Raw genomic sequence first — 23220 nt, 5'->3', positions numbered from 1 at the left:
CATTTCACAGTAACATGGTACAGTGGGGGAAGATGTTGGTGGGGGAGGGGTAGTGGAGGGTGGATGGTTGGGGCCGCGGGAGGGGAAATGGGGTGATGGAGATAGGGGGTTCGGGGTGGGACGCTAGTTTCGCCTGACGTCACAATGCCTGAAATTACAACACGGGCTGAAAATGCAACACGGTCGCGAGAATGACCCGGACGGGCATTTCCTGCCCAGCGAGAGGTTCAGGGAGATGACCGGAGGATCGCCCACTGCACCCAGCCGATAGGGGGCGGAATCCGGTCGTGAACGCCCCATCAGCGGCCGCCTCTCCGAGTGGGCCGTTGCTCTAGGTGACGTTTTCGTTCCCAAATAATATAAAAGCATTAACCAGAAACAGCCATTTCTTTTTAAAATGGTTTTCTTCTGTTTGCGACGCTGAGACGCGTCACGAGTGCGTGACTGAGTCCGGGAGGTGACGGCATACGTCACATGATTCAACTCAGCTGGGCCAAGTGCAGAGAACGACTCCACAACATGGAGTTGGGGAGCGGAAAGGTAGCGAGAAGAGCGGGCGAGAGATAGAGAAGGGGTCGGGAGCAGAAGAGAGCGAGAGGACGTAGACCTTTAATAGTTAGCTATATTGCAAAAGCGAGGTCTCAAGTCATCGGTTTAATGCCCTGTTCAGCAACAAGAGTTCACGCACTGAGGCACAGTCATCTGACGGTGTGAGGGGCTCCTTCAATACAGTGCGGCTGGCTCTCGAAAAGGCCGGCGCTTCCCCGGAGAACTGGGAGGCTTTAACGTTGAACTGACGGGTAAGTTTAAACACAGAACTTTGGTAAATTTGTTTATTATTGACAGGTACAGTGAGAACATGTCTTGCGTGCTCGTTCATACTGATCATACACCGGGGGTAGTTCAATGGAAAACAGTATCAGAGTTTAAACTAGAATTGGTTTATTTTTGTCACGTGTACCGAGATGTAGTAAAAAAGCTTATCTTGCATACTGTTCATACAGGTCAGATAATTACACAGTGTAAGGTGTTACATTTACAGAGAAGTGCAGTCCAGGTAGACATTAAGACCGTAAGATACAGTATAGGGGCAGAAGTAGGTGAGTTGACCCATCGAGACTGATCTGCCATTTCATCATGACTGATCCATTTCCCTTTCAGCGCCAGTCTCCCGCCTTCCCTCGCAATCTTTCACACCCTGACTAATCTAGAACCTATCAACCTCTGGTTTAAGTATACCTGGTGCCTTGGCCTCCACAGCCGCCTGTGGCAATGAATTCCACAGATTCACCACTCTCTGTCTAAAGAAATTCCTCTTAATTGCTGTTGTAAATGGATGTCCCTCTATCCTTAGCCTGTGCCCCCTGGTTCTAGACTCCCCCACTATAGGAAACATCCTCTCCACATCCACTGTATCGAGGCTTTTCAGCATTTGACAGGTATCAGTGCGACCCCCCCCCCCCCATTCTTATGAATTCCAGTGAGTACAGGCCCAGAGGCATTAATCATCATATGGTAGCCCTTTCACTCCTGGAGTCGTTCTTGTGAAACTCCTCTGAACCCTTTACAATGTCAGCACATCCTTTCTTGGATAAGGGGCCCAAAACTGCTCACAAAACTCAAGTGAGGCTTCACCAGTGCCTTATAAAGGCCCAACGTTACATTCTTGTTTTTATATTCTGATCCTCTTGAAATGAATGCTGACATTGCATTTGCCTTCCTCACCCACCCCCGACTCAACTTGCAAATTAACCTTCATAAAATCCTGCACAAGGATTTTTAAGTCCCTTTGTCCTTTGGATTTTTGAGCTTTCTCTCCATTTAGAAAATAGTCTATGCTTTTATTTCTTCTACCAAAGTGTGAGACCATACACTTCCCGATGCTGTATTCCATTTGCCACTTCTGTGCCCATTCTTCTAATTTGCCTGTCCTTCTGTAACCTCTCTACTTCCTCAACACCACTGCCCCTCCACGTATCTTACTAACATCTGCACAAAACCATCAATTTCACCATCCAAATCATTGATATATAACGTAAAAAGAAGTGGTCCCAACACAGACCCCCGTGGAACAGCACTGGTCACTAGCAGCCAACCAGAAAAGGCTCCCTTTCGTTCCATACTTTGCCTCCTGCCAATCAGCCAATGCTCTATCTATCTGAGTATCTTTCCTGTAATACCACTCTCAGGCTCTTAACTTGTTAAACAGCCTCACGTGCTGCATTGTGTCTAAGGCTTTCTGAAAATCCAAGTACACATCAAACGATTCTCCTTTGTCTATCCTGCTTGTTACTTCAAATAATTCCAATGGATTTGTCAGGCAAGATTTTCCTTTGAGGAAACCATTTTTATCATGTGCCTCCAAATACCCTGAAACCACATCCTCAACAATTAACTCCAATATCTTGTCAACCACTGAGGTCAGGCTAACTGGCCTATAATTTCCTTTCTTCTCCAGTCTTCCAGAACCGTGCCAGAATCCATTGATTATTGAAAGATCATTACTAGTCTTTTCAACTACCCCGTTCAGAACCTGCGGTGTAGTCCATCTGGTCCAGGTGACTCATCTACCTTTGGTTTCCTAAGCACCTTCTCTCTAGTAATGACAACTTCACAAATTTCTGCCCTCTGACACTCTCTTTATGACTTTTTTAGTTGCTTTCTGTTGGTTTTTGAAAGCTTCTCCATCCTCTAAAATCCCACTAATGTTTGTGTTATTATATGCCCTTTCTTTGGGTATACGTTGACTTTGCTTGTCCGTTGTTGTTGCACCATAATTGTTGCACCTTATAATTGCATTATAAGGTGCGCAATTGTATCGAGATGGTTTGTGAGTTTGTTCGTTTATGTGCCATACAGAATGACGTGGACGATTATGGTCTTTCCATGTCAATTGGACTTCACAAATTTTTCTACAGAAGTGGTTTGCCTTGGCCGCTTTTTGGGCAGTGTCTTTCCAAGATGGGTGACCCCAGCATTTATCAATACTTTTCAGAGATTGTCTGCCTGGCGTCAGTGGTCGCATATGCAGGACTTTTAATATTGACCAGCTGCTCATATGACTATCCCACCACCTGGATTGTGAGGTTATGAGTCTACTATGTTGTACTGCGGAATCTTTCAATAGCTTTATTACATCAGGGTAGAAGCCTTGTTGGGACATGCTTTCTGGCGTTTGTATCTTCTACTTGACGGGATGGGAGAGACAAGAAACTGTTAGGGGTGGATGGGGTCTTTGATTATGCTGGCTGAATTATTGAGGCAGTGAGAAGTGTAGACAGAGATGTGATGTCTGGAATGTGCCATTGGAGGAGAAAATCATAAGACCATAAGACAAGGAGCAGAATTAGGCCAGTTGGCCCATTGAGTTTGCTCCACCATTCCATCATGGCTGATTTATTATCCCGCTCATCCCCATTCTCTTGCCTTGTCCGCATAACATTTGATGCTCTGATTAATCAACATCCTGTCAACCACTGCCTGACGTATACCCAATACTTAGCCTCCACAGCCACCTGATTCACCACGCTCTAGCTAAAGAAACTTTTCCTCATTTCTCAATTCTGAGGCTGTGTCAGAACTTCCCCACTATATGAATCATCCTCTCCACATCCTATCTAGGCCCTCCAGTCTTCGATAGGTTTCAATGGGATCCCCTTTCATCCTTCTAAACTCCAGCGAGTACAGCTCAGTGCCATGAAACTCTCCTCATAAGTAAACCTTTAAATCTTGTGAACCTCCTCTGGACCCTCTCCAATTCCAGCACATCCTTTCTTGGATACGGGGCTGAAAAATGCTCACAATACTCCAAGGGCGGTCCGACCAATGCCTTATAAAGCTTCAGCTTTACGTTGTTGTAGTGAGAAGGTGGAACTTTGGTGTCAGCATCTCAGCGAGTCCATCTTGAGCCCAATGCATCGATGGAATCACAAAGGAGGCAGGCCAGCAGATCTACCTCGTTAGGAGTTTGAGGAGATTTGGTACATTACCAAAGACTTGCAAATTTCTACTGATGTATGATGGAGAGCGTTCTGCCTGGTTGCATCGCTGTGTGGTAGGGAGTCTCCCAACATGGAGGATTTTAAGGTGCTGCGGGGTATTGTAGATTCAAGTCAGCTCTGTCACGGGCACAACGCTCCCACCATTGAGGACACCCTCCAGAGGAGATGCCTCTATAAAAGCGGCATCCCTTGCTCAGAACCCCCACCCCTGGGCAGGACATACCCGCTTCTCATTACTACCATCAGGGAGGAGTCTGAAGACACATGCTTCAGGTATTGAAATGTTATCTCTTAAAATTTGTTCTTCCTTATTCTTGCACTTTATTTGGTTCACCTGTACACCTCGTTAATGCAAATATTTAATCAGCCAATCATGTGGCAGCAACCCAGTGCCTAAAAGCATGCAAGTATGGTCGAGTGGTTCACGTGTTGTTCAGACCAAACATCAGAGTAGGGAAGAAACAGCAAATTTTAAGAGATGACATTTCAATCCGAGTCCCTCCACCAGGTCTTCAGAGGAAGTCAGAATAACAAATTGGGGGGGAGGAGGATGGTGTACACTGACAGGTGAAGGTAAGTGCATGGGGGAGCAGGTGAAGTAACGAGCTGGGAGGTGATAGATGGAAGAGGTAAAGGGCTGCAGAAGGTAGAATCTGATAGGAAAGGAGGGTAGACCATGAGGGAAAGGGAATGATGAGGGAGACCAGAGGGAGGTGAGGAGTAGAGAAGGGGGGAGCCAAAAGGGAAACGGAAAAAAAGAAAGAGGAGGAGGAAGAAGAAATTACTGGAAATTAGAGAAATGGATGTTGGTGTGTCGCGTTCCACTGGGCTTCTTTCCCCTTCCTTTTCAGACCTGCAGAAGGGTCTTGGCCCAAAGGGCGGCATGGTAGTGTGGTGGTCAGCACAACGCTTTACAGTGTCAACGGCCTGAGCTCAATTCTTGTTGCTGTCAGTAAGGAGGTCGTATGTTCTACCCGTGAATGCGTGGATTTCCTCTGGGTGCTCCGATTTCCAAAGACGTACTGTTCGATAGGATAATTGGTCATTGTAAATTGTCCTGTGATTAGGCTTGGTTCAAATTGGGGTTGCTGGCTGACGCAGCTCAAAGGATGTATTCCGCACTGTATCTCAATAGATAGGCACATAGTTGACTGCTTATTCCACTCCGTTGAGCTGCCTGACCTGTTGAGTTCCTCCAGCATTTTATGTGCCACTGTAGATTTCTAGCAAAAATCCAGGTCTGCACAGGAGCAATGGAAAGGGGAGTGAGGGAAAAGGGAGATGTTAGGGGAGAGAGAAAGAAAAGGGGACGATAGAAAAGAGAGAGGAGAGGTAAGAAGATAAGAGGGGATGAGAGAGAAGTGAGGGTGGGAGAGCGGAAGACTTCAAGAGACGGGAGAGGAGGGGAAAGGGCACTGGAGAAAGCAGAGGGAAGGGAAGAAGAGAAAAGGGGGCGGGGAGAGGAAAAAGATAAGAGAGATGGGAATGAAAGAAGGGGAGAGAGAGGAAAGCGAACGAGAGAAAAGGGAGTGAGGGAAGAGGTGAGAGAAAAAATGAGTACAAAAGGAAAGAAGGAAAGGGAAGGGATAGAAAGGGGGAAATGGGAAGAGAAAGAAAATGAGAATGAAAGGAAAGAGGGAGGGGGAGAGTGAAAGAAAAGAGGAGTTTGAAAGAAGGAGGGAAAGAAAAGGGAGTGAGGGAAATGGTGAGAGAAAGTGGAATGAAAGGGAGATGAGAGAGAAAAGGGAGTGAGAAAAAAGAGGAGGGAATGAAAAGAGAGAGGGGAAAAGAGGTGGAAACATTTCAATGATGGGGCAAGTGAAGTTGTCCCCTTTATTTCATGAACCTGTTGTAATAACTGTTCCTGAACCTGGTGGTGTGGGTCCTGAGGCTTCTCCACCACCTTCCTGATGGCAACAGCGAGAAGAGAGCACGTCCTGGGTGGTGAAGATCTCTAATGGTGGATGCTGCTTTCCTGCGACGTTTTGTGTAGATACGCTCAGTGGTTGGGAAATGTTTACCTGTGAGAGACTGGGCCGAATCTATTACTTTTTGTAGGATTTTCCATTCAATGGCATTGGTGTTTTCATACCAGGCTGTGATGCAACCAGGTAATATATTCTTCACCTCACAACTATAGAGGTTTATCAAAGTTTTAGCTGTCATGTTGAATCTCTGCAACTTCCAAGGAAGTACAGGTGCTGCCACACTTTCTTCTTTATTGCATTTACATGCTGGGCCCAGGAAAGGTCTTCTGAAATAGTAACAGTTAGATGTTAACCCTTTCCACCTCTAAGGACTGGTTCATGGAGGGAGCAAAATAAAGGGGCAGAGAGGGTCCAGAGAGGAGAAAAGGATGAGAGAGGTGGAGAAGAAAAGAGAGAACGAAAGTGTAGAGAGGGATGGTAAGAAAGGCAGAGGACAAGGGGTAGGGGTTTCAAACTTGGCCCCTTTGACTGGTTTGGAAATGAGATGCAGGTGGGGTGGGTGGGGGTGCAGTGGGGTTGGAGGGGCATCAGTTTCCGCGGCAGGTGGGGAGCTAGCTTATCCGTCCAGATGAACCATGCGGGCAGCAGGGCCTGTCCCTTCCCATTGACCCCTACGTCTCACCCTCCTCTTCCAGGGTCCGTCACTCTGAGCGTCCGTTCCGAGGAGCATTGGAGGAGGGAGGGCCTCTCCCACTCTCAGCAAGGAGGAGCCGAGGAGGAGGGTCCCTCCCTCTGCCTTTGAGGAGGAAGAGGGTCTCGGCCATTCCCAGCAACGAGGACGGGAAGACGAGGAGGAAAATAATTCGCCGGCCAGGAGGAGGAGGGGTGTGACGATGAATGCCATCGTGGCTCTGTGCCACTTCTGCGAGCTGCACGGTCCCCGGACCCTGTTCTGCACCCAGGCTCTGCACTCGGCCCTGCCGCTGGGAGGCATGGGAGGGGAGTCGGGGGTGTGTGGTGCTGCTGATGACGAGGAAGGGGGCATCCAGATGGGGGCACAGGCACGCAGCCCGGCTGACGGGGGCAGCGAAGCCTCAGGGAGCCCCGGACTTAGGAGGGCCGAAATGTGTGAGGTAGATGGGCTTCACTGCATGCTACTCCCTTCCCCCTCACCACCGCATCCTCCGCCTGACATCTGTACCCTCCTCTCTGTAACTCCCCTAATGCCCTGCCTTCCTCTTTCAAACCCTTCCCTCAACCCTTCCCTGTCCTCCTATTAAAACCCCTTCATCACTCCCTTTGTATCTCTGTAACCCCTACACTTCCCATCCTCCTGTTTGAACCCCTTCCTTATCCCCTCCTTATGTGTAACACCCTCAGAACTGTACACTCCTTGTTCTCCTGTATGAATACAATCCGCTATACTGCCTCTCTCTCCGACACCCCCAGTTCTCTCCCTTGCCCCAGCCCCTCGTTTTCTGCCTCCTCTCTGTGCCCCTCTTCCCCCTCTCCCTGGAACATGCCTCTCCCCTCTCACTAATGTCTATCTATTTATCTTTTGCTCTCTCGCGATCTCCCCCCTCGCGATCTCCCCCCCCTCCCCCCCTGTCTCCTCTGACTCTCCTTGTTGTGTTCCAGGGCTGCCGCTCCTTCTCTCTCGGCCACCCGGGTTACGTCAGCCTGGACCAGGAGGCCTCCGTCAAGTACGTCAGCCACCAGCACCCCACCCGCCCACAGCTCTTCAGCATCGTCCGGCAGGCCTGCGTCCGCAGCCTCAGCTGTGAGGTGGGTCCATGAGGAGGGGGCTGCAGGCCGTTGGGGGCTGGGGGGGGTGGTGTGCAGTGGTGGGGAGGGGTCAGGTAAAACCTAGGGGGTACCAGCAGTGGCGGGATGGGGGGGGGCGGCGGTGGTTTCAGTGGAAGCGTTTCATTTGCACTGGGACCTTGCACACGCACCCCTCCCCAGTCCCATACTTGCTGTTCCCATCCTCCTTCTCCAGACCCTTCCTTCTAATTAACCTTGCCACTCTATCCTAAACCGAACTCCCCTCCCCACCCCTCCCTTTTCTCTGACCTCTCCTCACTTCTCACCTCCCCCCTCACCCTCCCCTCTCCCTATCTGTCGTCTCACCACCCTCCGTGCTGTCTCCTGCCATCTGCACTCCTCTCTCTGCCCCTTTTCTGCTGACCAAGGGGGACATCTATTCCCCCGTGACCGGCTCTCTCGACGTTTGGCCCCCCTCCCCAGGTGTGCCCAGGCCGGGAGGGGCCCATCTTCTTCGGGGACGAGCAGCACGGCTTTGTCTTCAGCCACACGTTCTTCATCAAGGACAGCCTGGCTCGGGGCTTCCAGCGCTGGTACAGCATCATCGTGGTGATGACCGACCGGCTCTACCTCATCAACTCGTGGCCCTTCCTCTTCGCCGCCGTCCGCGCCATCATCGGACAGCTGCAGGCCAGCGCGCTGAGGGTAGGAACTGCGGTGGGGGCACCCCCACCTAGCCCGTGGGTTGTGGGGGGGGGTTGGGATGGGAGATGGAGGAGGCAAGGGAGGGGGTGGGAGGTGAATGACGGGAGGAGGAGGGGTGAGGAAGGATGGAGTAGCGTGTTACGAGGGTTATGAGGGAGGGAAGGACGGAGGGTGTAGAGGAGTGAGAAAGGGGGAGGGAGGGGATGGATGTTCGAAAGAGCGGTGAGTGGTGGGGTCTGGAGGAGGAATGAGTTGGGGGAGTTAATCGTGCGTCTCTTTTGCTCTCTCCCATCTCTCCCCGCTTTCCTCTTCCCTCCTCCACCAGGTGTTTGAGGGAGAACAGTATGGCTGCCCCCAGCGGGCCCACCGGATGAACACGGCCTTCACCCCCGGCGCCTTCCTGCACCAGCGCAACGGGAGTGCGGCACGGTCTCTGCCGTCGCTCACCAACGCCGGCAACCTCTGGGCCTCTCTGCACACCAGCTTTGCCTGGTGAGGGGGAACGGGGAGGGGAAAGGGGGAGGAACAGAGAGGGGGTAGGGAAGGAGAGAGAGGTGGATGGGTGGGAGGGGAGGGAAAGGATGATTGGGAGGGGACAGACGGGATAGAGGAGGAAAGTGGGCTGGTGAGTGTAGCAGAGGGGAGGGTTGAGAAAGGAGGGAAAGGAGATAAGGAGAGGGGTGAGTAGGGCTTACAGGGAGCAGGGGAGAATAGAAGTGTGGTTTGGTCCTTGTTCTTCCAATTCCAGGCCTTCCTCCATGCTAGCTCCCCGCTGAGGGGGTAATTGGGAGGGGGAGAGGGGGTACGAGAGATGTGGGCTCCACATCTATGGCTATGAATTCCACAGATTCACCACCCTCTGGCTATAGAAATTACTTTTCATCTCTGTTGTAAAGAAACGTCATATTCCGAGGCTGTGCCTAGATTTCCTCTCCACATCCGCTCTAAATGGGCCTTTCAATATTCGATACATTTCATAAGACCATAAGATATTGGAGCAGAATTAGGCCATTTGGCCCATCAAGTCTGCTCTGCCATTTCATCATGGCTGATCCATTTTCCCCCTCAGCCCCAATCTCCTGCCTTCTCTCTGTATCCCTTCATTCCCTGACCAATCAAGAATCTATCAATCTCTGACTTAAATATTCATAAAGACTTAAGGGAAGGGGACTTGTGGTCTTTCTTAGGCCTCGGAACTGATCACAAAATTCTGAATGTGTCCTTGTGTGGCCTCAGTAATACATGCTTGCTTCTATATTCTCATCTTCTCAAAGTGAAGGCCCACTTGCCTTCCTCACCACAGAATCGACCTGAAAGCTAGGGAATCCTGCTCGAGGACTTCCAAGTCCCTTTGCATTTCTGATTTCTGAATCCTGTTTAGGATAGATAGATAGATAGATACTTTATTCATCCCCATGGGGAAATTCAACTTTTTTTCCAATGTCCCATACACTTGTTGTAGCAAAACTAATTACATACAATACTTAACTCAGTAAAAAATATGATATGCATCTAAATCACTATCTCAAAAAGCATTAATAGCTTTTAAAAAGTTCTTAAGTCCTGGCGGTAGAATTGTAAAGCCTAATAGCATTGGGGAGTATTGACCTCTTCATCCTGTCTGAGGAGCATTGCATCGATAGTAACCTGTCGCTGAAACTGCTTCTCTGTCTCTGGATGGTGCTATGTAGAGGATGTTCAGAGTTATCCATAATTGACCGTAGCCTACTCAGCGCCCTTCGCTCAGCTACCGATGTTAAACTCTCGAGTACTTTGACCACGACAGAGCCCGCCTTCCTTACCAGCTTATTAAGACGTGAGGCGTCCCTCTTCTTAATGCTTCCTCCCCAACACGCCACCACAAAGAAGAGGGCGCTCTCCACAACTGACCTATAGAACATGTTCAGCATCTCACTACAGACATTGAATATAGTCTACACTTTTATTTCTACCAAAGTGCATGACTGTCCACTTCTGACACGGTATTCCATCTGTCACGTCTTTGCCCATCCTCCTAATCTGTCCAAGTCTTAGACAGGTATATGGATAGGGAATTTTTAGAGCAGGGGTTCCTATACTATTTCATGCCTTGGACCAATACCATTAACCGAGGGGTCCATGACTCCCGGGTTGGGAACCTCTGCCCTAGAGGGATATGGGCCCAAGGCAGGCAAATGCGACAAGCTCAAAAGGATCTAGTGCTTTCCCGGCATATATAACGAATAAACTCTTTTTGTGCTTCCAGCCGGGTACAGGTATCGATTTTAACCGCCATTTGGATGACAAACTCAGCCATCTTCATCAGGGATGATGCCTGGGCAGGTTTAGTCTGGTAGTATTTATACCCCTGTCATCCGTCCTCCTGTTTGGTTAGTCCTCATCCAGTTTACAATCAAATTCCAGTTCTTACTCAGAGTGAGACCTTAGTCTTTGATAAAATTATTTTCCTCTAGCTTTATTTCAATGGCTTCCTTCACGAGGCAGTCCCAAAAGCCAAAGGTGCGGCACGCTAGTTTTGTGCCGTCAAAGTCAGTCCTGTGGCGATTGCGAGTGCAATGTTCTGCTACCGCTGATTTCTCTGGGTAACCCAAACAGATACACATCCTGTGCTCCTTGATGTGGGTTTCCACCGTGCGTCCAGTCTGTCTGATATACACTGCTCCACATTGTTATGTACCCCGTAACTGGGTCACGTACCAGCAAAGATAGAGAGGTCCGTTGAAGTCTGATGGTACTATTTTTAACAGTATTTATTGGTAAAAATACACAAAAATAAATTCAATGCCACCATACAGATAATATAAGTCGTCAATACTAAATCTAAAAGCATGGTATAATAATAATCAATAAGAAATAACTATCGTCGTCTAGGGGATAATGTATTGTCCAATGGAAATATAAAAGTCACTCAAGTTCATTCAAGCTGCAGCTTTTGGTTGGAGAGAGAGACGGATTAAAACTTGCCCATTCCTTTTATGATGTCGATCCTTCGAGAGTCGTTGGGGCTGATTTCTCCTTTGTTGCCTTTGTTGTTAGCGAAAGCCGTTCTTCTGTGGCAAGGCCCACCAATTCCGAGGCAAATGGAAAAGGACGCACGTGGCTTTCCACCGGCTTTCGCTATTACGCTGTTACAGGATTTCTATCATTTCTTCTGGTGCGTCTGAGGGGCTGTTCCCACAGACCCTCTTTTATCCCCACTCACGGGGTCTCAGATGTCAATCAGGGTGGAATGATGCTATCCCCCAACCAGCCCACGTTGCCCGAGGGCTTCCATGGAGCACAGTATTCAATACACAATTCGGTCTCCAAGAGACAATGGTCGTTTCCCTTGGCTTTGTACCGCCGAGGGGCCAAACATTCCAAACGTCTTTCTCTCATTTCCTGGGTCTCCTGACCTGAATTAATAGCGATCTTGCGATTCTCAAAAAGGAGGGGGCACAGGTGTAACAACATTCACAGGGAGTCCTGTAAAAGCCAGCCGTCCTGAGCCCAGGTCATCTCTGACCTGGATAAACTGTGATGTGAGCTTCCTTACGGGTTTGTGGATGGGATTAATCTGGTATCTCTTCAGGATCCTGGTAATCCTTCCAGAAACCGTGGAACTATAGGAAAGACAGGTGGTAGCGACAGATTCTAACCAGGTTTGCTGGTTTTTCCTTTGGACCTTTTAAGAACCCAGTTGATTTCCTGTGTCTATGGATTGAGCTGCCAGAGGAAGGGGTAAAGGCAGGTAGAACTAGTGTTTAAGCTACAGCAACGGCAGGTACAACAGATAGCCTCTGTTGGTCTGTTTCCCTTGGTGGGTGAGTCCAGGACAAGAGGTCACAGTCTTAGAATTAGAGGGTACCCATTTAAAACAGAGATGAGGAGAAATTTTTTAAACCAGAGGGTAGTGGATTTAAGGAATTCGTTGCCACATACAGCTGTGGAGGCCCAATCATTTAAGGTTTTTAAGGAGGAGATTGACCGGTATCTCATTAGTCAGGGTATCAAGGGATATGGGGAAAAAAGCCGGAAATTGGAACTAGACGAGAGAATAGTTTAGCTCATGGTGGAGTGGCAGAGCAGACTCGATGGGCTGAATGGCCTACTTCTGCTCCTTTGTCTTGTCATCTTGTGGTCGGGGTCAGCCATGGATGTTGCATCCTGGGTGTCTTATGTGCAAGCCAGGGCAGTATGATATGGAGAGCAAGCGGTTGCCCACACAGCAGGCTCCCCCTCTCCACGCAGTCGATGAATCCAAAGGAACCGTAGAAACCGATACAGTCTGGCACCTGCGCTGTCGCAGCAGTTGCCAGTCAGTGTTGAACTCAACGTGGAACAGCCTCGGGTTCCCTGGCTCCGGACTCCTCCTTGGGGTTTACTCCTGAAGCCTTCCCCGTGAGCGGGTACAGTCACAAGGCAGCGGAGGTTTGAGATCAGAGTTTCCCTGCTCCTTGATGAGCTGCCAACCACGGCTGGTGAGTCTCAGCTGGCCAAAGCGATTGGTTTTAAGGGCCAGCAACCCGCCTTTGCCCCTCCTCCTGTCAGTGGTAACGGTTCTGCTGGGTCTGGTAGCTAAGCCGCAAATGAAGGCCAGGAGCTGTACTTGGTTCTCGGAGACTATTTGAGATGCACGTCATTGGGAGCGTTTAATAGGTAGTTGGAGCTTATCCCCATTCCCATCCCTGGCTGTAAAAACCTTAAGGAACCACAAGTATAACTACAATGTTTCAAATTGATTCAGACAGGTACCTGGATACAAAATCATGCAAAATCCATCACAGGTAAATCCCTCCCTACCATTGAACATATCTACACTGTGCAGTCTTGCAGGAAAACAGCATCCATTATCAGGGACCCTCACCACCCAGGACACGCTCTCTTCTGTACCTGCAACAGCCAGGTGCGTCCTGACCCACCAGGTTCAGGAACAGGTATTACCCCTCAACCATCAGGCTCCTGAGCCAGAGGGGGTAACTTCACTCACCCCAGCACTACTGTTCCCACAACCTATGGACTCACTTTCAAGGACTCTTCATCTCGTGTTCTTGATATTAATTGCTTATTTATTTATTTATTACTGTTGTTATTTTTCCTCTCTTTTCTGTTAGCAGTTGTCTTTTGGTCATGGTTGTCTGTCCCGTTGGGTGCTGTCTTTCACTGATTCTATTATATTTCTTGGATTTACTGTGGGGCTCACAAGAAAACAAATCTCAGGGTTGTATATGGTGATGTGTGTGTACTTTGAGAATAACTTAAACTTTGAAATTTGAAAGATTTAGATATGGGCCAAAGGCATATGATTGGGACCAGCTCAGACAGGGATTCCTGGTCAGCAGGGATGTTTGGGCTGAATGGCCTGTCAATATGCTGTGTTTACTCTGGAGACCAATACCCCTTATCTCCCCCCCATCTGCCCAGGCTGCTGAAATCCTGCGGAAGTCGTCTGACCGAGAAGCTTCTGGAAGGTGCCCCCACTGAGGATACCCTGGTCCAGAGGGAAAAGCAAGCAGGTGCGAAGCATCGAAGAAGTGGGGGGGGGGGGGATGCCGCGACTCCCCAGCGGTCCATTTGGGGCTGAACAGACCTGGGGGAGGCAGCAAAAGGCCATTCTGCCTGCCACTACAGTGATTTCTTTATCTGGTGGCCAGCCCGACCACTGTCAGTCTAGTGGGACAACAGTGCCCTGGGATGGGATTATCCGAGGACTGGGATGCCAGAATCCGGGTATGTCTCTCCCAATTCTCTCCCCACCCCTCCCCAGTATGGACTTTGGCTCCTAATGCGAGTAATGAGTGGGATCTTCCTGTACAGATGGTCATATCTGAAGAACCATGGACAGGGGTTTTTATGTTATGTGACTAACGGTATCTCTTTCTTCCCACCCCCTCTCACTCCTACCCTACCCTACCCTCCATTGCCTTAAACATTCTGCCTCCCCTCCCCACAATTATCTCCCCTAATTCTCTGTCCTTTTCTCGCTCATCCAATCTCCTTATTCCGCCACCCCTCTTTCCCCTTTCCTCATGTCATTTTTCTTTCCCTTTCCCTTTCTTTCATCTCTTACCACCTTCCTTCTCTCCCCTTCGTCCTCTCTCTCTCCCTGCCCCCTCCACTCCCTCTTGCACACTCTCTCACACACGTTGCCTCTGCTGCCCTCCCCCCCACTGACCCTCACCCACGTTGTCTCCCCTCCCTCTCCCACTTTTCCTCACACGTCACTTCTGCTACCTCCCTCACCGTCCCTCATGCACGTTGCCTCCCCTCCCTCTCCCCCTCACCCACCACCTCCCCTCTGTGTTCTCCCTTACCCATTGCCTCCCCTCCATCTTCTACCTCACCTGTTGCCTCCCTCCCCCTCCCTCTCTCACCTGCCGCCTTCTCTCCCAACCATCGTCTCTCCTCCCTCCTTCTCCCCCACCCATCACCTCCCCACCCTCCTTCTGCCCCACCCATGCCTCCACTCCCCTTCCCTCTCTCACCCATTGCTTCTCCCCTACCCCACAGAATTAGAGGAAGACTCCCTTTCCTGGGAGGACTCGGAACGCCCGCCCCGCCCCATCGATGAAGCAGTTGGCCCCCACGAGGGGACGCTGGGCTCTTCGCAGCTGGGTCACCCCGCTGAGTGTGCCTGGGGCAACGGCCGGGCCTTATGCCCTGGGCCATCTCCAGTCTTCCGCTCCCTACGCCACATGAGGCAGGTAGGTCGGTGCAAGGGGTGGTCAGTGTCTTGGCGACCAGTGACAACCTTCTTGCGCCCTCACTCCTTTCCCCCGTCCCCCAGGGCACGGGTCAATCAGTCTTTCGTTGTTGTTAGTCCATGTACTCAGTAGCCACTGCATTGCTAATCTTCCTTCCCGAAGCCACAACTCAGTATTTCCTGTTAGTCCATGCACTCTGCATCTGTCACATCACTGATTCACCTTCCTGAAGGTCCAACTCAGGACTTCCATTCAGTCCATCTACTCGGCATCCACTGCATTGCTAATCCAACTTCCCAAAGCCACAACTCTGGATTTCCCCTTGTTAGTCCATGAACCGTGCATCCGCCACATTGCTCAACCCCCCCCCCCCCCCCCCCCCCCCCCGAAGCCACAACTCAGGATTTCCTGTCGTTAGTCTGTATACACTGCACCGCCACGTCACTAATCTGCCTTTCTGGAAGCCACACGTCAGAATTTCTCCTTGTTACTCCACGCACTCTGCATTTGCCGTAGTGTTAATTTGAGAAGGGGGGGGTGACGGGTGAGGGAGAAGGGGGGGGGCGAAGGATGAGGGAGTCACATCTTGGCCTCGTTATTCCATGTGAGTAGCAAGGAATGTTGCCTAATGCTGCAGTTGAATATTAAGTGTTCTGTACATTCTCTATCACTCTCCTCTCCACCACTGTCCCCACCACCCGCCCCCCAGGTCCTGTCCCCAGTGTCCTTCCACGTTCTTGCCTGGCACGTGTTGATGGGGAACCAGGTCATCTGGAGGGGTCCCAACCGCAAGCTGATCGAATCAGCCATCGATGTTCTCGTGGTAAGCACACCATCTTCTAGCTCTGAGCCATGTAACTTTCTCTGTCAGCTCTTTTCCTCTGTTTATATTTAAAAAAAACAAATGCCCCTCGGGTTCTTGTTAAATCCCTGAAACCTGTGCCCTCTAGTTCCTGCTTCCACAACCCAGCGAAGTGCACGCAGTGACCACTTCATTAGATGCCTCCTGCACCTGACCATCCACTTCAGGGCTTGATGTGTTGTGCGTTCAGAGATGCTCTTCTGCACACCACTGTTGTAATGTGTGTTTATTTGAGTGACTATCAACTTGAGCCAGTCTGGCCATTCTCCTCTGACCTCTCTCATTAACAAAGTATTTTCACCCGCTGGATATTTTTTGTTTTTTGCAGCATTCTCTGTTAACCTCTAGAGGCTGTTGTGCACGAAAATCCCAGGAGATCAGTTTCTGAGAGACTCAGTCCACTCCGTCAGGCACCAACAAATCATTTAGATCAAATTTCTTCACAATTCTCATGTTTGGACTGAAATGCAACTGAAGCTGTTGACCATGTCTGCATGCTTTTATGCTTTGATTGCTGCCGTGTGATTGGCTGGTCAGATATTTGCATTAACGAGCAGGTGCATCCAATGAAGTGACCACTGAGTGTGGAATGTGTGCATTCACACTATCCATGCCCTTTGGGACTTTATACACCTCTACAAGGTCACCACCTGGTCTCCTGCCCTCCGAGGATTAAAGACCTAACCTGTCTAAACTCTCCTGTAACTCAGAACCCCTCCTCCCAACAGCGTCTTCGAGATTCTTTCCTGCACTCTTTGCCATTTAATGCCATCTTTCCTGTAGCAGAGTGACAGATACTGTAGGTGTTTTAAAAAAAAAAATACTCTGTTCAGACTGTGCACTTAGAGTACTGTGTTCAGTTCTGGTTGTCCCTTTGCAAGACCACCACCAAAACCACCTTTCCTCATGTTGGAAAATTGAACATCTTTAAATCTTTCCACTGAGGTTGGATGGGGCTACAACCAGAGTACTTGGGTTAAGGTTGAAAGGTAAAAAGTTTAAAGGGACCATGAGGGGAAACTTCTTCACTCAGCGGGTTGTTGGAGTGTGGAACAAGCTACCAGCACAAGTGGTCCATGCGAGCGTGACTTCAATGTTTGAGAGAAGTTTGGATAGGTACGACGTGGCTGGGCCTGTAGTCCCAGTGCAGGTTGGCGGTACTTTAAGTGGTTTGGCCCGGACTAGATGGGGTGAAGCACCTGTTTCTGTGTTGTACTTTCCTAATCCTTCTCCCCCATCCGCCGACTTCACTCTCTGCTTTCCACTTTCTGCAGGGGCCTCTCACTCTCTGTGACTCTTTTGTCCACTTGTTCCTCTGTCTACTGCCCTCCCAGCGCGATGTGTACAAAGCCAGGCAGGGAGTTAAACAATCTCAAAAATTACCTGAGCTGGAAACTTTCTTCAGGGTTTTTACTGAGAGAACTTTGTGAAACTGCAGAAAGTTAGGTAAAACACATATTAGATTAAACACAGAGTTGTCGAGCGCTTGAATATACTAATATTATTGATTATTCTCACGATCAGAGTTAATGGAGATGATACGCACATGCATCATGTATCAACTATGCTGTGTTGACCAGAGGGAACTTGTGGTGCAACCATAGCTTAATAGTAATAAATGATAAACATAATAGTTCCTTCATAATACATCTACCAATATTAAGAAATGATGGATATTGCTGTTTCAAGGACAAATAAAGAATGGATGGTGATGGATGTGTTTCTACAGTGTTTGCGCCTAGTCGAAATCCAAATTAACCCACGCAGGAAATGACATAACAAAAAACCAGCTTACGAACAGGAAGTCTCCACTAGTCTCCCTCCTTGCCCTTCTCGCTTGCAAGGGGAAGAAGTGCTCCACCTCCCTATTTGCCTCCTCCCTCACCTCCATTCCGGGCCCCAAGCAGTCATTTCTGCTACGAGTCTTTCGGGGTTATCTCCTGTATCTGGTGTTCTTGGGTGTGACCTGATGCAGATTGGGGGGGTCCGCTTTGTCGAGTACCTTTGCCCCGTCTGCAATAGGTAAGATTTCCCGGTTGCCGACCATTTTAATTCCACCATCCGTTCCCATTCCAACATGTCCATGGCCTTCTGTACTACCAGAATATGGTTACTATCAGGTGGAGAATCAACACCTCATATTCCACCTGGGTTGCCTCCAACCTGACAGCACGAGCATCAATTTCACCAACTTCCAGTAATTTCTACCCTGTTACCCCACCCCCCCCATCTCTCCTTTTCCATTCACCATTTTGGCTTCCCCCTACCCCTTCCCTTCCCTTCCCTTGCCTATCATCTATCTCTGATGCTCCTCGTCTGTCCTTTTCTCTCATGGTTCACTGGTCTCTTCAATCAGATTCCCTTTTTAGCCCTTACCTTTTCCACCTATCAACCATAGAAAACCTACAGCACAATACAGGACCTTTGGCCCACGAAGTTGTGTCAAACATGTCCTTACCTTAGAAATTACTAGGCTTACCTATAGCCCTCTATTTTACTAAGCTCCAGGTACCTATCTAAAAGCCTCTTAAAAGACCCTATTGTATCTGCCTCCACCGCCGTTGCTGGCAGCCCATTCCACACACTCACCACTCTCTGAGTAAAAAAACTTACCCCTGACATCTCCACTGTACCTACTCCCCAGCACCTTAAACCTGTGTCCTCTTGTGGCCACCATTTCAGCCCTGGGGAAAAAAGCCTCTGATTATCCACATGATCAATGCCTCTCATCATCTTATACATCTCTATCAGGTCACCTGTCAACCTCTGTCACTCCAAGAAGAAAAGGCCGAGTTCACTCAACCTATTCCCATAAGGCATGCTCCCCAATCCAGGCAACATCCTTGTTAATCTCCTCTGCACCCTTTCTATGGCTTTCACATCCTTCCTGTAGTGAGGCGACCAGAACTGAGCACAGTACTCCAAGTGGGATCTGACCAGGGTCCTATATAGCTGCAACATTACCTCTCGGCTCCTAAATTCAATTCCCCGATTGATGAAGATACCATACACCTTCTTAACCACAGAGTCAACCTGTTCAGCTGCTTTGAGTGTCCTATGGACTTGGACCCCAAGATCCCTCTGGTCCTCCACACTGCCACGAGTCTTAACATTGATTCTATATTCTGTCATCATATTTGACCTACCAAAATGAGCCACTTCACACTCATCTGGGCTGAAATCCATCTGCCACTTCTCAGCCTAGTTTTGCATCCTATCTGCCAGCTTCTCATCCTCCTTTGCCCCTCACCCACCCACCTATATTTCCTTTCATCTGGCTTCACCTAGCACTTGCCAACTTGTACTCTTAACCCCCTCCGCCCCAGTTCTTCCCCCTTCCTTTCCAGTCCCGATGTGAGGTCTTGGTCTGAAACATCTGCACTTTATTCTTCTCCATAGATTAACGTGAGCTGCTGAGTTCCTCCAGCATTTTGTGTGTGTGTAACAGGGAGGATGTGGAGGCTTTGCAGGGAGTGCAGGAGGGGTTCTCCAGGATCCTGCCTGGATTAGAAGGCCATAGGGATAGGTTGGACAAACTTGCAATGTTTTCTCTGGAATAGCAGTGGCTGGGAGGAGACATGACAGAAGTTTATAATGTTATGAGATTATCTATATCTAGTGTAGATATAGTCACACATCCACCCCTCGAGTGTGAAAATATCAAGTACTAGAGGGCAAAGGTTTAGTGGGAGAAATTTCAAAAGAGCTTTTGGTGAATACTCTTGGGTCTATCTGCTGTGCACTAATTTCTGATTGACCCATGACAGAAAGGGTGTGTGGGCTTTGGGGAGGGTGCAGAAGAGATTTACCTGGCCGCTGCATGGATTAGAGGGCGTGAGCTACAAGGAGAGATTGGGTTGTTTTCTCTGAAGTGGTGGAAGCTGATTGGAGACCTGAGAGAGGTTCGTAAGATTACGAGAAGCATAGATTAGGCAATATATTTTCCCCAGGGAGGAAATATCCAGTACCAGAGGGCATGTATGTAAGGTGAGGGCGGTTAAGTTCAATGGAAATGTGCGGGTCAAGTTTTTGTTTTTTACACAGAGGGTGACAGGTGCTTGAAATGCGCTGCTAGGGGTGGTGATAGAGGCATTAAAGAGGCTCTCAGAGACACGAGATACTGCCGATGCACAAAATGCAAGAGGAACTCAGCAAGTCAGGCAGCATTTATGAATGGGGAAAGAAAAGTCGATGCTTCGGGCCAAGACCCTTTGTCAGGACCGGAGAAGAGGATCTTGGTAAAGCGGGTGGATGTGTGGGGAATGGAGGGAGTTCGATGCTGTGTAGCAGAAGGGATTAATTTAATTCAAGATTCGGTATTGTTTCATGTAATTTCTCATTCATGAGTGTAAAGGAGAGCGAAATAAATGTTACTCTTGAATCAATGCAGGTCAAAAAACCAAGGTAATGAACACAATAATAAAAAACACAATAAATATAAATACACAAGATAGCTTATATACATAGATTGTATGTATATAAGTGACGTTAGGAACAGGAGTGTCTGTACAGAAGGTGACTCTGATAGGAAATGGTAAAGTGGGTTAGTGGGAGGAGATGTTGATCAGCCTTACTGCTTGAGGCAAGTAACTTTTAGAGTCTGCTGGTCCTGGCGTGGATGCTACGTAGCGTTCTCCCAGATGGGAGTGGGACAAGCAGTCCATGAGCAAGGTCGGTGGGATCCTTCATGATATTACAGGCCCTTTTCTAGCCCCGTTATATGGTTAATGTTGTCGTAGCCGGGGGTGGTAATGGGGACAAGCTCCCACTATGTATTAAGTGATCCCATGCATCTCAGATAGCTTCCTACAGCCAAGTCCAGCTCTTGGCCTTAGCTACTAAGTCCAGTGGAACCGTTTCCACTGACAGGAGAAGGGGCAAAGGCGAGTTACTGGCGTCTTAAACCCAGTCGCTTCGGACAGATGGGTCTCGTCAGCCGTCTAAGAGAAGGAAAACTCTGATCTCAAACCTCTCCTGTCTTGCTCTTGTACCCACTCATGGGGACGGCTTCAGGAGTAAACCTGGAAGAAATATCTGTAGCTGAAGTCCCTAAGGCAGTTCTATGTTGAGTTCAATGTTGACTGGAAATTCTGGCAGGGCTGCTGGTGCCCAGCTGTATTGGTCTCTGCCATTCCTTTGGATTCATTAGTTGTATGGAGAGAGGGTCCTTCCACTTGGGTAACAGCTTGCTCTCCATACTGTACTGTTCTGGCTACAGAACGCGACATCCATGGTTGACACTGAGCAGTGGGGGGGCCGCTCTGTCTATTTGAGTCTTTGCTGGGGGTGGGGTAGGCTGGTGCTGTTGGGCCGTTTTGACTACCCGTTGAAGAGCCTTGCTCTCTGCAGCGGTGCAGTTCCTGTTGCATGCAGTGATGCACCTTGTCAGGATGTGCTCTGCGGAGCATCTGCAGAATGACGTGAGTATGTACGTGCATCGGCCAGCTCTCTTCAGCCTCCTCAAGTAGTTGGGCATTTGATTCCGAATTTAACTTGTTTGGTGCAAACTTTATGGGCTGAAGGGCCTGTACCTGTGCTGTACTATCGTACAATGTACATTGAAATTTAACACACAGTGGGTGTCAGAAATGTTCAAGTCGCTCCTTGAGATTTGTGCACAGTGTGCAAGTGCGTCCTCACCAGCCTCTCATACCCCTGCAACGTGACCTACCAACCTCCTGCACTCCCACCCTCCCAGCCCTCTGCCTCATGACGCACCTTTCCGGGGGAAGAGAATCTAACCCTTCCTCCATTTCCCGAGCAGACCATGCTTCCGGTGGGTTGTGTCCGCAAGGTTCCCTACAGCAACTGCTACGAGGAAGCCTACCGCTGCAATTTCCTGGGACTGAGACCCGAGGTGCAGATCCCTTCGCACATCGCCTCCTCCGGTGAGTGGGGGGGGGGGGGAGGGATCCTCGTGAGGGAGGGTGTTTATGAAGGTTGGTGATTTGCTGTGTGGGTGGGGGGGGGCCACCAGCCTCTCCACCCCGGTGTGAGTTTGGGGGAGGGTGTGGCGCCGTGAAATTCAGGAGCAGAATAACGCCATTCGTTCCCAGCTGATTATTCTTTTTCCCCCGAAGGAGGGTCTCTTCCTGAATCATCAACTGTTTATTCCCCTCCATAGGAGGGAGTGATGATGTGGAAGTTAACTCGGGGACGTTCTGAGGCGCAAGTCATAGGAGCTGAATTAGGCCAATGTTGTGCTGTAGAGTTCTGTGTTTGGTTTTTCATCCTTTTATTTTGAGGCAACATACCCCTGGTTCCTTGACACGCCCCCCCCCCCCCCCAACTCAAGTCATGGACTGGTCCTCTCCATGGGGGAACAAAAAAGTTGGAAACAAAAGTAATAAGTATTTTGCATCAGGCTGCACTGTGAAAGACCAGCAGTATGCTAGAAATCTGAGAGTGTCAGGGGGTAGAAGTGAGTGTAGTTGCTATTACTAAGGAGAAGGTACTTGGGAAGCTGGAAGGTCTGAAGTTAGATAATTCACCTGGGCCAGATGGACTACACACCAGGGTTCTGAAAGAGATTATGGAGGTATTAGTAATGGTCTTTCAAGAATCACCAGAGGCTGGAATTCTGGAGGCCTGGACAATTGCAATTGTCATTCCACTCTAAGAAAGGGAGGCAGAAGAAAGGAAATTATGGGCCAGTTAGCCTGACTTCAGTGGTTGGGAAGATGTTGGAGTCCATTACTAAGGATGAAGTTTCAGGGTATTTGGAGGCACATGAGAAAACAAGCCAAAGTCAGCAAAGTTTCATTAAGGGGAAATCTTGCCTGACAAATCTGTTGGAATTCTTTGAGGAAATAACAAGCAGGATAGACAACGGAGAATCGGTAGATGTGTGGACTTGGATTTTCGGAAGGCCTTTGACAAGGTGCCGCACATGAGGTTGCTTAACAACGTGAGAGCCCATGGTATTACAGCCCTCTCACAGTATCCATTCGGTTTCAATGAGATCCTACCCTCGTCCTTCGGAGCTCCATTGCAAGCAGACCCAGAGAATCAGAATCACTGAAAAATGTTCTGAAATTTGTTGTTTTATTTGACGTGCAAATGTTTATTCAAATGATTCCTACAGATGCGCCGTGGAGAACATTCTGACTGGTTACATTGCTGTCTAGTGCGGAGGCTCCCGTGCACAGGATCAAAGGTGGCAGCAGAGTATGATAGATTCAGCCAGCTCCATCCTGGGCATAACCCTCTTCACCACTGAGGGCATATTCAAGAGGCGATGCCTCAAAAAGGCAGCATCCATCATTAAAAACCCTCAC

General features: G+C 49.2%; 1 protein-coding gene across 1 annotated transcript in view; it reads left to right on the top strand.

The window, feature by feature from the left end:
- Window positions 1-299: 299 nt before the first annotated feature.
- Window positions 300-23220, top strand: part of LOC140716084 (folliculin-like) — a 36077-nt gene continuing 13156 nt past the window's right edge. Inside the window, exons 1-9 of the mRNA XM_073028780.1 lie at window positions 300-800; window positions 6625-7062; window positions 7568-7714; window positions 8177-8398; window positions 8724-8890; window positions 13802-13893; window positions 14888-15081; window positions 15791-15904; window positions 21708-21831. Of these exons, the coding sequence (XP_072884881.1) occupies window positions 6823-7062; window positions 7568-7714; window positions 8177-8398; window positions 8724-8890; window positions 13802-13893; window positions 14888-15081; window positions 15791-15904; window positions 21708-21831 (1300 nt within the window). The 5' untranslated portion in view covers window positions 300-800; window positions 6625-6822. The remainder of the gene's footprint in view (window positions 801-6624; window positions 7063-7567; window positions 7715-8176; window positions 8399-8723; window positions 8891-13801; window positions 13894-14887; window positions 15082-15790; window positions 15905-21707; window positions 21832-23220) is intronic.

This window comes from Hemitrygon akajei, chromosome 24 (genome assembly GCF_048418815.1).
Source record: "Hemitrygon akajei chromosome 24, sHemAka1.3, whole genome shotgun sequence".
Classification (NCBI taxonomy): Eukaryota; Metazoa; Chordata; class Chondrichthyes; order Myliobatiformes; family Dasyatidae; genus Hemitrygon; species Hemitrygon akajei.
Note: the sequence above shows the minus strand (reverse complement) of the source record. Positions and strands in the feature narration are given on the sequence as shown.